Source organism: Anarhichas minor, unplaced genomic scaffold (assembly GCF_050575085.1).
Source record: "Anarhichas minor isolate MPS153535 unplaced genomic scaffold, ASM5057508v1 ptg000061l, whole genome shotgun sequence".
Lineage (NCBI taxonomy): Eukaryota > Metazoa > Chordata > Actinopteri > Perciformes > Anarhichadidae > Anarhichas > Anarhichas minor.
In genome coordinates, this window is record NW_027466507.1 from 452,501 (window position 1) to 467,500 (window position 15,000).

General features: G+C 42.7%; 2 protein-coding genes across 5 annotated transcripts in view; both read right to left on the minus strand.

The window, feature by feature from the left end:
- Positions 1-12,210, minus strand: part of gramd2ab (GRAM domain containing 2Ab) — a 26,104-nt gene extending 13,894 nt beyond the window's left edge. The window contains exons 1-2 of the mRNA XM_076077544.1: positions 12,054-12,210; positions 7,689-7,802 (exon numbers count right to left, since the gene is read on the minus strand). Of these exons, the coding sequence (XP_075933659.1) occupies positions 7,689-7,792 (104 nt within the window). The 5' untranslated portion in view covers positions 7,793-7,802; positions 12,054-12,210. The remainder of the gene's footprint in view (positions 1-7,688; positions 7,803-12,053) is intronic.
- A 2,175-nt stretch (positions 12,211-14,385) lies between these two features.
- LOC142933464 (zinc finger protein 609-like) overlaps positions 14,386-15,000 on the minus strand; it is a 29,029-nt gene continuing 28,414 nt past the window's right edge. For all 4 annotated transcript variants that reach the window (XR_012947594.1, XR_012947593.1, XM_076077583.1 and 1 more), the window contains one exon: positions 14,386-15,000. This exon is cut by the window's right edge and continues 189 nt beyond it. The gene's annotated coding sequence lies outside the window, so the exon portion shown is untranslated.

Consider the following 15,000-nt stretch of genomic DNA (forward strand, 5'->3'; position numbering starts at 1 on the left):
TCCACTGGAGCATGCAGAGTGTGTGTGTGTGTGTGAAAGGAGTGATTGTCCACAGGGACACACACACACGCACGCACACACACACGCACGCACGCGCACGCACACACACACACGCACGCACGCACGCACGCACACGCACACACACGCACACACACACACGCACGCACGCACGCACACGCACACACACACACGCACGCACGCACGCACGCACGCATCAGATATAAAAGAAGTAATTATGCAAACAGAGCTGAAAGGAGAAAGTGGAGCAGAGAAAGAAGCTCGTTCACACTGAACATTTATATTTCACTAAAGTTAAGAACAACGATCTTCATTAAATATGAATAAAGAGAAAATCACACAAGTAGGAAAGAGGGTCGAAGAAGTTCAAATATATACAGGGATAAAATACAACTCATATTATGAATATAATACAGCATAATGTAATATAATATAATATAATATAATACAATACAAGATAACATAATATAATAAATATAATATGAGAAAAAGCCCAGAAAAAAAAATTTCACCGACACATTAACATTTTTAGTAGAATTCTGGTCATAATTATAAAGCTGACTTGTTGTGGAATAATTGTTATTTAAAACTTATATTGTGGTTGTCTTTAGTCGTGTTTAGTCATGTTTAGTTGCATTTAGTTGCGTTTAGTCGTATTTAGTCGTGTTTTGTCACGTTTAGTCGTGTTTAGTTGTCTCGGTGGAGGATTTACATTCTGTTCAAGAAAATGTTTTTTTAACAATTAAATATTTTTGATTCTCAATAGAAGATTTTCACAGATTTATTTCCATCATAATACATTTTAATTTCTCCCCGTTTTGAATCCTGGTGTTTCAGTGTTTGTTTGTGGGTTTTAAGGGAACAATAGCTTCCTGTCAGCGACGGTGAATTAAAGCTTTACACACACACACACACACACACACACACCTCCATCAGCCTCTCTGAGCTCTGCTGCCTGGAAACTTGAGCTGAATCCACGTGCTGCAGGCAAACTCACACACACACAGATATACACACACACACACACACACACACACACACAGAGATACACACACACACACACAGATACACACACACATACACACAGATATACACACACACACACACACACACACACACACAGAGATACACACACACACACACAGATACACACACACATACACACAGATATACACACACACACACACACACACACACACACACACACACACAGAGATACACACACACACACACAGATACACACACACATACACACAGATATACACACACACACACACACACACACACACACACACACACACACACACACACACACACACACACACACACACTCTCAGCCTGTGATTCTGCAGCGTCTCCTTGCAGCTTGTTTCGTACGTGACAGGAATGACAGAGCAGAGAGAGGCTTTCCTCTCTGTGTATTGTGTGTCCTGCACGTCTCCTCATCTTTTATGTCCCGCCAAACACCCCCCCCCCCCCCCACACACACACTCTCTTTGTCAGGACTAATGAGGGAGTCGGTTGATTACGAGGGGGAGCAATCTGGAAGTGAATCATCCGCATACTGTTTGCTCACGTCTTGTATCACCAGTGAGTCTCCTGCAGCCATCAGTACCAACACACACATGTTAACTCAGTGTGTGTGTGTGAGTGTGTGTGTGTGTCCACAACATCTGGATCCACCTGCACAATATCCAGCTGTGAGCCTCGTCCAGGTCTACACCTGCAGCCCCGACGCACATCTGTTTCCTCAGGTCGAAACATAAACTGCTACTTCTCTTTTCTGGTGAGAACGTAATATGTGAGAGGAAGTATCTCCACACAGAGCTACGTATCTGTATTCATACCAAACCAGCAGGCGTCATGGTTCTTTAATTACTACTGCCTTAATCTAGAGTCTTTAAATATACATGTTTAGCTGCCAACAAAACATATAGTTAGTTAGGGCTGGTTCGGGTTTATAGTTAGGGCTGGTTCGGGTTTATAGCTAGGGCTGGTTCAGGTTTATAGTTAGGGCTGGATCAGGTTTATAGTTAGGGCTGGTTCAGGTTCATAGTTAGAGCTGGATCAGGTTTATAGTTAGGGCTGGTTCGGGTTTATAGTTAGGGCTGGTTCAGGTTTATAGTTAGAGCTGGATCAGGTTTATAGTTAGAGCTGGATCAGGTTTATAGTTAGAGCTGGATCAGGTTTATAGTTAGGGCTGGCTCAGGTTTATAGTTAGGGCTGGTTCAGGTTCATAGTTAGAGCTGGATAAGGTTTATAGTTAGGGCTGGTTAAGGTTTATAGTTAGGGCTGACTCAGGTTCATAGTTAGGGCTGGATAAGGTTTATAGTTAGGGCTGACTCAGGTTCATAGTTAGGGCTGGTTCAGGTTTATAGTTAGGGCTGGTTCAGGTTCATAGTTAGGGCTGGTTTAGGTTTATAGTTCGGGCTGGATCAGGTTTATAGTTAGGGCTGACTCAGGTTCATAGTTAGGGCTGGTTCAGGTTTATAGTTAGAGCTGATTCAGGTTTATAGTTAGGGCTGGCTCAGGTTTATAGTTAGGGCTGACTCAGGTTTATAGTTAGGGCTGGTTCAGGTTTATAGTTAGGGCTGGTTCAGGTTTATAGTTAGAGCTGGATCAGGTTTATAGTTAGGGCTGGATCAGGTTTATAGTTAGGGCTGGTTCAGGTTTATAGTTAGAGCTGGATCAGGTTTATAGTTAGGGCTGGTTCAGGTTTATAGTTAGGGCTGGTTCAGGTTTATAGTTAGAGCTGGATCAGGTTTATAGTTAGGGCTGGTTCAGGTTTATAGATAGGACTGGATGAGGTTTATAGTTAGGGCTGGTTCAGGTCTATAGTTAGAGCTGGATCAGGTTTATAGATAGGGCTGGTTCAGGTTCATAGTTAGAGCTGGATCAGGTTTATAGTTAGGGCTGGTTCAGGTTTATAGTTAGGACTGGATGAGGTTTATAGTTAGGGCTGGTTCAGGTCTATAGTTAGGGCTGGTTCAGGTTCATAGTTAGGGCTGGTTCAGGTTTATAGTTAGAGCTGGTTCAGGTTTATAGTTAGGGCTGGCTCAGGTTTATAGTTAGGGCTGGTTCAGGTTCATAGTTAGGGCTGGTTCAGGTTCATAGTTAGGGCTGGTTCAGGTTCATAGTTAGGGCTGGTTCAGGTTTATAGTTAGGGCTGGCTCAGGTTTATAGTTAGGGCTGGTTCAGGTTTATAGTTAGGGCTGGTTCAGGTTCATAGTTAGGGCTGGTTCAGGTTTATAGTTAGAGCTGGTTCAGGTTTATAGTTAGAGCTGGATCAGGTTTACAGTTAGAGCTGGATCAGGTTTATAGTTAGGGCTGGCTCAGGTTTATAGTTAGGGCTGGTTCAGGTTCATAGTTAGAGCTGGATCAGGTTTATAGTTAGGGCTGGTTCAGGTTCATAGTTAGGGCTGGTTTAGGTTTATAGTTCGGGCTGGATCAGGTTTATAGTTAGAGCTGGATCAGGTTTATAGTTAGGGCTGGTTCAGGTTTATAGTTAGAGCTGGATCAGGTTTATAGTTAGAGCTGGATCAGGTTTATAGTTAGGGCTGGTTCAGGTTTATAGTTAGGACTGGATGAGGTTTATAGTTAGGGCTGGTTCAGGTCTATAGTTAGAGCTGGATCAGGTTTATAGATAGGGCTGGTTCAGGTTCATAGTTAGAGCTGGATCAGGTTTATAGTTAGGGCTGGTTCAGGTTTATAGTTAGGACTGGATGAGGTTTATAGTTAGGGCTGGTTCAGGTCTATAGTTAGGGCTGGTTCAGGTTCATAGTTTGGGCTGGTTCAGGTTTATAGTTAGAGCCGGCTCAGGTTTATAGTTAGGGCTGGTTCAGGTTCATAGTTAGGGCTGGTTCAGGTTTATAGTTAGAGCTGGTTCAGGTTTATAGTTAGGGCTGACTCAGGTTTATAGTTAGGCTGGTTCAGGTTTATAGTTAGGGCTGGTTCAGGTTTATAGTTAGGGCCGGTTCAGGTTTATAGTTAGGGCCGGCTCAGGTTTATAGTTAGGGCTGACTCAGGTTTATAGTTAGGGCTGGTTCAGGTTTATAGTTAGGGCTGGATCAGGTTGATAGTTAGGGCTGACTCAGGTTTATAGTTAGGGCTGGCTCAGGTTTATAGTTAGGGCTGGCTCAGGTTTATAGTTAGGGCTGGTTCAGGTTTATAGTTAGGGCTGGATCAGGTTTATAGTTAGGGCTGACTCAGGTTTATAGTTAGGGCTGGTTCAGGTTTATAGTTAGGGCTGGATCAGGTTGATAGTTAGGGCTGACTCAGGTTTATAGTTAGGGCTGGCTCAGGTTTATAGTTAGGGCTGGCTCAGGTTTATAGTTAGGGCTGACTCAGGTTTATAGTTAGGGCTGACTCAGGTTTATAGTTAGGGCTGGTTCAGGTTTATAGTTAGAGCCGGATCAGGTTTATAGTTAGGGCTGGTTCAGGTTTATAGATAGGACTGGATGAGGTTTATAGTTAGGGCTGGTTCAGGTCTATAGTTAGAGCTGGATCAGGTTTATAGATAGGGCTGGTTCAGGTTCATAGTTAGAGCTGGATCAGGTTTATAGTTAGGGCTGGTTCAGGTTTATAGTTAGGGCTGACTCAGGTTTATAGTTAGGGCTGGTTCAGGTTTATAGTTAGGGCTGGTTCAGGTTCATAGTTAGGGCTGGTTCAGGTTCATAGTTAGGGCTGGTTCAGGTTGATAGTTAGGGCTGACTCAGGTTTATAGTTAGGGCTGGTTCAGGTTTATAGTTAGGGCTGGTTCAGGTTCATAGTTAGGGCTGGTTCAGGTTCATAGTTAGGGCTGGTTCAGGTTCATAGTTAGGGCTGACTCAGGTTTATAGTTAGGGCTGGCTCAGGTTTATAGTTAGGGCTGGCTCAGGTTTATAGTTAGGGCTGGCTCAGGTTTATAGTTAGGGCTGGTTCAGGTTCATAGTTTGGGCTGGTTCAGTTTCATAGTTAGGGCTGGTTCAGGTTCATAGTTAGGGCTGGTTCAGGTTTATAGTTAGGGCTGACTCAGGTTTATAGTTAGGGCTGGTTCAGGTTTATAGTTAGGGCTGGTTCAGGTTCATAGTTAGGGCTGGTTCAGGTTCATAGTTAGGGCTGGTTCAGGTTTATAGTTAGGGCTGGTTCAGGTTTATAGTTAGGGCTGGTTCAGGTTTATAGTTAGGGCCGGTTCAGGTTTATAGTTAGGGCCGGCTCAGGTTTATAGTTAGGGCCGGTTCAGGTTCATAGTTAGGGCTGGTTCAGGTTTATAGTTAGGGCTGGATCAGGTTTATAGTTAGGGCTGACTCAGGTTTATAGTTAGGGCTGGTTCAGGTTTATAGTTAGGGCTGGATCAGGTTGATAGTTAGGGCTGACTCAGGTTTATAGTTAGGGCTGGCTCAGGTTTATAGTTAGGGCTGGCTCAGGTTTATAGTTAGGGCTGACTCAGGTTTATAGTTAGGGCTGACTCAGGTTTATAGTTAGGGCTGGTTCAGGTTTATAGTTAGGGCTGGTTCAGGTTTATAGTTAGAGCTGGATCAGGTTTATAGTTAGGGCTGGATCAGGTTTATAGTTAGGGCTGGTTCAGGTTTATAGTTAGAGCTGGATCAGGTTTATAGTTAGGGCTGGTTCAGGTTTATAGTTAGGGCTGGTTCAGGTTTATAGTTAGAGCTGGATCAGGTTTATAGTTAGGGCTGGTTCAGGTTTATAGATAGGACTGGATGAGGTTTATAGTTAGGGCTGGTTCAGGTCTATAGTTAGAGCTGGATCAGGTTTATAGATAGGGCTGGTTCAGGTTCATAGTTAGAGCTGGATCAGGTTTATAGTTAGGGCTGGTTCAGGTTCATAGTTAGGGCTGGTTCAGGTTCATAGTTAGGGCTGGTTCAGGTTGATAGTTAGGGCTGACTCAGGTTTATAGTTAGGGCTGGCTCAGGTTTATAGTTAGGGCTGGCTCAGGTTTATAGTTAGGGCTGGCTCAGGTTTATAGTTAGGGCTGGTTCAGGTTCATAGTTAGGGCTGGTTCAGGTTCATAGTTAGGGCTGGTTCAGGTTTATAGTTAGGGCTGACTCAGGTTTATAGTTAGGGCTGGTTCAGGTTTATAGTTAGGGCTGGTTCAGGTTCATAGTTAGGGCTGGTTCAGGTTCATAGTTAGGGCTGGTTCAGGTTCATAGTTAGGGCTGGTTCAGGTTGATAGTTAGGGCTGACTCAGGTTTATAGTTAGGGCTGGCTCAGGTTTATAGTTAGGGCTGGCTCAGGTTTATAGTTAGGGCTGGCTCAGGTTTATAGTTAGGGCTGGTTCAGGTTCATAGTTTGGGCTGGTTCAGGTTCATAGTTAGGGCTGGTTCAGGTTCATAGTTAGGGCTGGTTCAGGTTTATAGTTAGGGCTGACTCAGGTTTATAGTTAGGGCTGGTTCAGGTTTATAGTTAGGGCTGGTTCAGGTTCATAGTTAGGGCTGGTTCAGGTTCATAGTTAGGGCTGGTTCAGGTTTATAGTTAGGGCTGACTCAGGTTTATAGTTAGGGCTGGCTCAGGTTTATAGTTAGGGCTGGTTCAGGTTTATAGTTAGGGCTGATTCAGGTTTATAGTTAGGACTGGATCAGGTTTATAGTTAGGACTGGCTCAGGTTTATAGTTAGGGCTGGTTCAGGTTTATAGTTAGAGCTGGATCAGGTTTATAGTTAGGACTGGCTCAGGTTTATAGTTAGGGCTGGTTCAGGTTCATAGTTAGGGCTGGTTCAGGTTTATAGTTAGAGCTGGATCAGGTTTATAGTTAGGACTGGCTCAGGTTTATAGTTAGGGCTGACTCAGGTTTATAGTTAGGCTGGTTCAGGTTTATAGTTAGGGCTGGTTCAGGTTTATAGTTAGGGCTGGATCAGGTTTATAGTTAGAGCTGGTTCAGGTTTATAGTTAGGGCTGACTCAGGTTTATAGTTAGGCTGGTTCAGGTTTATAGTTAGGGCTGGTTCAGGTTTATAGTTAGGGCTGGCTCAGGTTTATAGTTAGGGCTGGTTCAGGTTTATAGTTAGGGCTGACTCAGGTTTATAGTTAGGGCTGGTTCAGGTTTATAGTTAGGGCTGACTCAGGTTTATAGTTAGGGCTGACTCAGGTTTATAGTTAGAGCCGGCTCAGGTTTATAGTTAGGGCTGGTTCAGGTTTATAGTTAGGGCTGACTCAGGTTTATAGTTAGGGCTGGTTCAGGTTTATAGTTAGAGCTGGTTCAGGTTTATAGTTAGGGCTGACTCAGGTTTATAGTTAGGCTGGTTCAGGTTTATAGTTAGGGCTGGTTCAGGTTTATAGTTAGGGCCGGCTCAGGTTCATAGTTAGGGCTGGTTCAGGTTTATAGTTAGAGCTGGTTCAGGTTTATAGTTAGCCTGCGGAGGTTAACGCTACGACACCGAGCCGAGTTTCTGATTCTGATGTAATTTGTATTGAATGTTGTTCATTCTGTACACACGACATCTATCACACATCCTGATAGAGGATCCTCCTCTGTTGCTCTCTGAGGGTTCTTCCTCTTTTCTCCCCGTTAAAGGGTTTTTGGGGGAGTTCTTCCTGTTCTGATGTGAGAGTCCCAGGACAGAGGATGTCACATGTGTACAGATTGAAAAGCCCTCTGAGGCTAATTTGTGATTTCAGGTTTACGGTTTGGCTGAGAGGTTTATCACGGAGGAAGCGGCGAACTGTAGTCACTCACCTGAAGGGCAGGGGGCAGTGTCCGTCCTCCTCCCTGGGGGGCTCCACCTCATGGGGGTGCAGGAGGCTGATGTCATCACTCTGATCCATATTCTCTGACATCATCGTTATCGGCCTGAAAAGGGTTCAGGAGGACAGAAGAAGAAGCTTTCAAGCGAGGAGAATACTTATGTTTTAGATCAGTCCCGATGTTGTCAGGGCAACATGGAGCTCCGTCACCGCACGGTGTTATAAATAAAGCTTTTTTTAAAAATTGTACCACAGTGTTTCTAAAAGACTGTGAGATGACGAGGAGGAGAGTGAGAAGTGGGAGGGAGAGCGAGAGATGCAGCTTCAGATAACAAGCTTCTAAATATAGAAGTGTGACCAACATCCAGCGAGCTGAAGAAGAGATGAAACACGAGAGACTTTACTGTAGAACAGAAACACCTCTTCTTCGGTTTGTGTCCCGTCGCTGTGCTTCACTCGACTGATTTCACTGGCTGCTTCGTAAGAAGTACTGGTCAATGCGAGGCCCATGTCTCTGCTCTCTCAAGCACCTTTTCCTCCCTTGGTGGATCTTCAGGCCTATTGCTGATGTTACTTTCTCCCAACCACAAATGCACACCTGAAGCTTGTGTCCTGCTGCTGTTGTGGTTATTTCATGTGCCGTGCTCTCTTTGTGAGTAGTCGTGTCCGTTCCTGGGTCTGTTACCGGGTTGTCAGTCTGTGAGCCATCTTGCGCCCCCGCTCTCGCTTGTCGTAGCATTTAGCGGGTGTCTCCAACTAACTGAACCAGCGTTGGGGACTGCTGCCATGGGTAGCTAGCCCATGACGGCCCCATTGGGGTCTGTTCCCTCCCGTCAGCTGTCTCTCCAAGCTGTCACTCGGGCTTTCCCATGTTGTCAGCTGTCCTTTCACAGCAGTCCCTGGACAAGTCCAGATGGTCAGAATCAAAAAACATAGGACATGATGTTTGTCTGTCCTTTGTGGTGGTGAGCACTTCCAGGAAATCAACCTTGTTTTGAGTGGTTGACGATCAACAAGTGGGTGTTTTCCGGCTTGTGTGGGGTGTATCTTGGATAATGTCCAAGTGTCCAGTGTGGTACCTCGACTAGTACTTTGTGTACTAGTACTCCGTCAGAGGGCGTCGCTGAGGGAGAGCTCTGATTGGTCCGAGGAGAAAAACCTTTGATCTGAAGCTGTGACGACGCCCAGATCGGATCGAACATGTGACCGACACACACACACACACACACACACACACAGACACACACACACAAACACACACACACACACACAGACAGCCGAGGATATTCTCTCTCCTCTGTTTCCATGGCAACATGAGGAGGTTCAGATGAAGTCATCTCTCAGACATTCAGTGATTCTACAGAATCAACTGATTTCCTTTTTTGGTTTTTAGTTTGGGGATCAATAAACGGATCAATATGTGCTGCATCATATCAGATTATTGATTCATCTTGAGGAGTCCGTCACTCAGTTTCAGGTTTTTTGTCCACGCTGATGTTGGAGCGTCACGAAGTTGCTTTACATCCTGTTTACATGTTTACATCCTGTTTACATCCTGTTTACATCCTGTTGACATCCTGTTTACATCCTGTTTACATCCTGTTTACATCCTGTTTACATCCTGTTTACATCCTGTTTACATGTTTACATCCTGTTTACATGTTTACATCCTGTTTACATCCTGTTTACATCCTGTTGACATCCTGTTTACATGTTTACATCCTGTTTACATGTTTACATCCTGTTTACATGTTTACATCCTGTTTACATCTGTTTACATCCTGTTTACATGTTTACATCCTGTTTACATCCTGTTTACATGTTTACATCCTGTTTACATCCTGTTTACATGTTTACATGTTTACATCCTGTTTACATCTGTTTACATGAAAAACAGACAGAAGTCAGATTGTTTGCATGACGAATGAAGGACCACCTATGTGGACCACCTGTGTTGACGACTTGTGTGTACCACCTGTGTGGACCACCTGTGAGGACCACCTGTGTGGACCACCTGTGAGGACCACCTGTGTGGAGCAGGTGACTGATTAGTGACCTGGACAAACATCAGGTCTCACTCACATACAGTTTAACTGAGGAGGACAGAGCAGGTTTAACACACACACATTATCAGGTTTTGTGTCAGTCCTTCAAAATAAAAGAGAAAGGGCTGCTGGTAGACTACTTCACCGTAGGGAGACCAGATGGAGATACGGAGATGATGGCAGGCTCGTTAGTTAGCTAGCTTATCATCTCCAGAGCTGACTAGTTAACTAGCTAGTCTCCAGATCTGACTAGTTAACTAGCTAGTCTCCAGAGCTGACTAGTTAACTAACTAGTCTCCAGAGCTCTTAGCACCTTTATTTCTAAGAGTGTAGATCTAGAAGCCAACAATGGGCCAATGAAAAGAGGCCGTAGAGGAGTATGAGAGATTAGCTGTGGAGACATGGACAGATGCACGCACACACACACGACCAAAAACATGATCTCCTGGCGGAGATAATATAAATAACTTCAGTTTGTTTCTTCTGTTCAAACCTTATGTATTTTGATGCGTCATTAACATTTTAGAATTGTTTACCACTGTGTTCTTTTAACAAGTTGTATAAATATGTTGAATACTTCATAATTAAAGTACCAGAGACAGAATATCATCTAGACCGATGACGTCATCGTTGATATTTGATGCTCTGCTGGTGAAACCAGTCATCAGTGTTTTCAGACCGCAGCAGAATCCTCTTTAATTAAATCTATGCAAAACATAAGTAAATATTATTCCTCTAAAAACACAATTCATATTCATCTGATTCATCTACTGCTGAAAACTATGAGAAGTACATCTACTAAAGTACTGTTTTAAAGTACTGCTTTATGCTACTTCTACTTTATTTGAGTATTTCCACTTTTATCTCCACTATACTCAGAGGTACATATTGTACTTTATACTGTACTACATCTCAGAGGTACATATTGTACTTTATACTGTACTACATCTCAGAGGTACATATTGTACTTTATACTGTACTACATCTCAGAGGTACATATTGTACTTTATGCTGTACTACATCTCAGAGGTACATATTGTACTTTATACTGTACTACATCTCAGAGGTACATATTGTACTTTATACTGTACTACATCTCAGAGGTACATATTGTACTTTATACTGTACTACATCTCAGAGGTACATATTGTACTTTATACTGTACTACATCTCAGAGGTACATGTTGTACTTTATACTGTACTACATCTCAGAGGTACATATTGTACTTTATACTGTACTACATCTCAGAGGTACATATTGTACTTTATACTGTACTACATCTCAGAGGTACATATTGTACTTTATACTGTACTACACCTCAGAGGTACATATTGTACTTTATACTGTACTACATCTCAGAGGTACATGTTGTACTTTATACTGTACTACATCTCAGAGGTACATATAGTACTTTATACTGTACTACATCTCAGAGGTACATATTGTACTTTATACTGTACTACATCTCAGAGGTACATGTTGTACTTTATACTGTACTACACCTCAGAGGTACATATTGTACTTTATACTGTACTACATCTCAGAGGTACATATTGTACTTTATACTGTACTACATCTCAGAGGTACATGTTGTACTTTATGCTGTACTACATCTCAGAGGTACATGTGTTTACTGTAGTTTTTTGTTCCCAAAGAGATTGAGATTATTAAAACATAGTATAATCCATTAATAAATGATGTATTATTACAGATTAAAGTACCTGCAGTAAAAGTATTAAAAGGAGCTCCGGCTTTAAAGTGATGAACACATTAATGCATCAATAAATATAAAAGTATAATAATATTACTATTCTGCATCATGAGTACTTTTAACATACTTAGAGGTGGAATAAGTACTCAGATCTTTTAATGAAGTAAACATAGAAATACTACAATGTAGAAATACTCGGTTACAGTAAAAGTACGAAAGTATAAACATCAAAATATACTTAAAGTACTCATTATGCATAATACTATTTATTATATTATATTTAAGTATCTGTACAATGTTGCAGCTGATATTATATTTTTGTATATTTATTATTTGATTATATTTTATATTAATACTCTTTTTAATGTACTTGAGTAAATGTACATCTTAACATTCCACCACTACTACAGTTACCAGCCTCAATATTAAAAATACTACTCCCAGTACTGCTAGTACTACTGCTACTGCTTATACTAATACCTCATTATCACAGTATTTAACGTGATAGTACTGCTACTGAGGTACCTGCAGTACTCCCACCATCAGCAGCAGCGTCTCCTCACACATTTCACAGTTTTTGTACAACAGACTCGGTCCTACCTGTGTGTACTGTCCAGTCTTCAATCAGGTCCGCAGGTGTACTGCAGGTACTCGGTCCGTCCGGCAGCACCGAGGACACGGACACACGGACCGGAGCGGAGCCGCTGGTCGTCCGCTGGACCAGCACCATCAAGTTCACACCGTTCAACAGACTCTGAACCGGAAGTGACAGGAAGTGGCCTTCACGATAAGAGCACGATACATGAAAAAAATAAAAGCATGGGAAAGGTGATATCAGGCCTGTAATTTATATCTAATTTAAAAAACAACCTTTTAACTACTTTTTATTTGTCTTGATTATAAAGCAGCATTATAAACAACAAATAAACAAACATTATTGTTATTGACAGTAAAGACTTGATGAGATGGAGATCTGTCGGTCAGTGAACCTGTTCTCAGGTGTGCTGTGTGGTCATGTGATTAAACACATAATGATGTATTTTGTTTAAATAAAAAATGCTTTTATTGTTCCTGTTTTTACCGTAAAGTGTCTCTGAGTACCTTTAAAGCCCTATACAAATTAAATGTGTTATTATTACTATTATTATGATGATCAACGACCGTAAAGTCAGAAGACACTGAGCTTCAGCTGCTGTTTCTGCTTTAATCAAAACCATCTGAATATTTTAGTAAAACATCGACATGAAAACATGAGACACGTTTCAGACTCAAGAAGCAGATCTTCTGGGTTCGTTTCTTCTGGTCTGTGTGTGTCGTCACCGAGGAGGAAACCACATTTCATGACGTCATCTGACGTTTAGTAGACACTGAGTAGCAGAAGCAGTGAGGAGGGAGGAGATGGTTTTATATTTTATATTTCTAACCTGAAAGAGGAAGAGGTTTAGAGCTGGAGGCAGAAACTCAAACAAGAGCTGTACAAAATTATAATAAAAAAAACTATTTGCATAACTTGAAAAAACGTGAGGTTATGAGGAAATACAGTTTTTGTGTGATTTTGGTGAACTGTCTCTTTCATTAATCTGCTGCTGAGACGTTTAGCGGAGCAGCAGCGCCTCCCTGTGGCTGAACCACCACATTACAACAGACCGCGGAAACAAACCACGGAGCTTCTGGAATAACTCTATGAGAGAACGGTTGAATATATTTTTGTTATTTTTATAAATAAAACATTGATTATAACACAGGAAGAGATCATCTAGTAATACAAGTTATAATAATTAAACAAAAAGATGAAAACCTGCTGAACTCCAGATGAAGGAAATCAAATATATGGAATAAATGACGAGTTAGATGTTTATCTATGAGACCTGGTTTATTGTTTCTTTATTGTTTCGAATGTATCATTTGTTAAAAGCTGAAATGTTTTTGTAGTAAAAAGATCTGAAATGAATTGATTAGTAAATCTTATAAAACTGTTATAAAACGTCTAGTTCTGATGTTTCAAACTGACGACTTTATATTTAAAGGAATTAGAATAAAACAAGAATTTAAACGAGCTTCTAATAAAAACATGGAACTGGATTTTACGGGACGTGAACGCGTCATGAAGCCGTTTAAATCTTTAACTCTTCACTTTGCGTTTTCACTTCAAAGATAATTGTAACAATTATAGTCCTAAACATGTCTTATTCAGTGTTTGATTGTGCTTAGCTCCGCCCCCTTGTGTCACTTCTGATTCCAAAAACCAAGATGACGACGACCAGAAACCAAGATGGCGACAGAATAAAAACCAAGATGGCGACGGCCAAAAAACAAAGATGGCGACGGCATTTTGGCTGTCATGGGGCACATCCCAAGTCTCTTAACTGCATCCCCGTTTCCCTCACTTGGGTCCTTTCCTTGCGTCTTAGTCCCTCCCACCAGGGATGCATGGAGGAAACCATGCGAGGAGAGAGGAATGAGGAAATATGTTTTAAGAGACATGAGACGTCCTTTCCTCAGTTGCGTCACGTGAAGCGACGTCTGTTTCTGATGACGGAGGATCAGCTGATCACAGCTTGATCAGCTGCAGCGTCCAATCACATGACTGATGAACAATGAGGGGGCGTGTCGGCCGTTAAAACACTCCCTGGAAGTCTGTTCTCGTGGGTCCTCGCTCATGGCTCCTCAGAGATCCTCTCCTCTCTCCTCCCTCCTCCCTCCTCAGAGCAGAAATAAGAGCTTTACGGCGGATACGGCGGAGCAGAACAACTTCCGGTTCGAGCGAGGATCGAGGAGTGAGGAAACGACAATTAAGAGACTTGGGATGTACCCTCTTGTATTTGTTTTTTGGCCAGACTCATGGGTGACGTCACCACGACTACGTCCACTTCCTAAAATCATCATCATGTTTTAGGTTGTTAATATGTTAATAAAGGAGTCTGAGCGCGGCGCCGTTCCACCAGCTACAGGTTTAATATCAGATCAACAACAGTAGAAAAACAGAGGCAGAGGCTACCAGACAAGAAGAAGAGTAGGAAATCCAACAGCATCCAACAGGCTCTTTAAAATAATTCCTCTGTACAGTATTTACACACACACACACACACACACACACACACACACACACACACACACACACACACACACACACACACACACACACACACACACACACTGAGGAGGAGTCTGAGGATGCAGCGTCAGTCCCAACGCTGCCCTCTGATTGGTCCGTCCTCCTCCCTCCACAGTATTTTTTATGTTTCCTGTGAAGCTGAGATGCTTCCAGGTGAGTCCACAGAGAGGTCAGAGGTCACGGCAGGTAAAGCCTGTGTGTGTGTGGGGGGGGGGGGTCGCAGAAATGTGAGGAGACAATAAACTGTGAGACGACCGACGGCCAGACAGGAAGTGACTGCCCCCCCCCCCCCCCCATCCCCCATCCCCAACAACAACAGCTGCTCCTCTGATCGACCATCTCAACGAGTCTCCATCCACCAGGTCCTCTTTGTCCGTGAGCCCAGACCTCCGCTGCCCCCCCACCCCGAGCACCATGGAACCGTCTGGATCC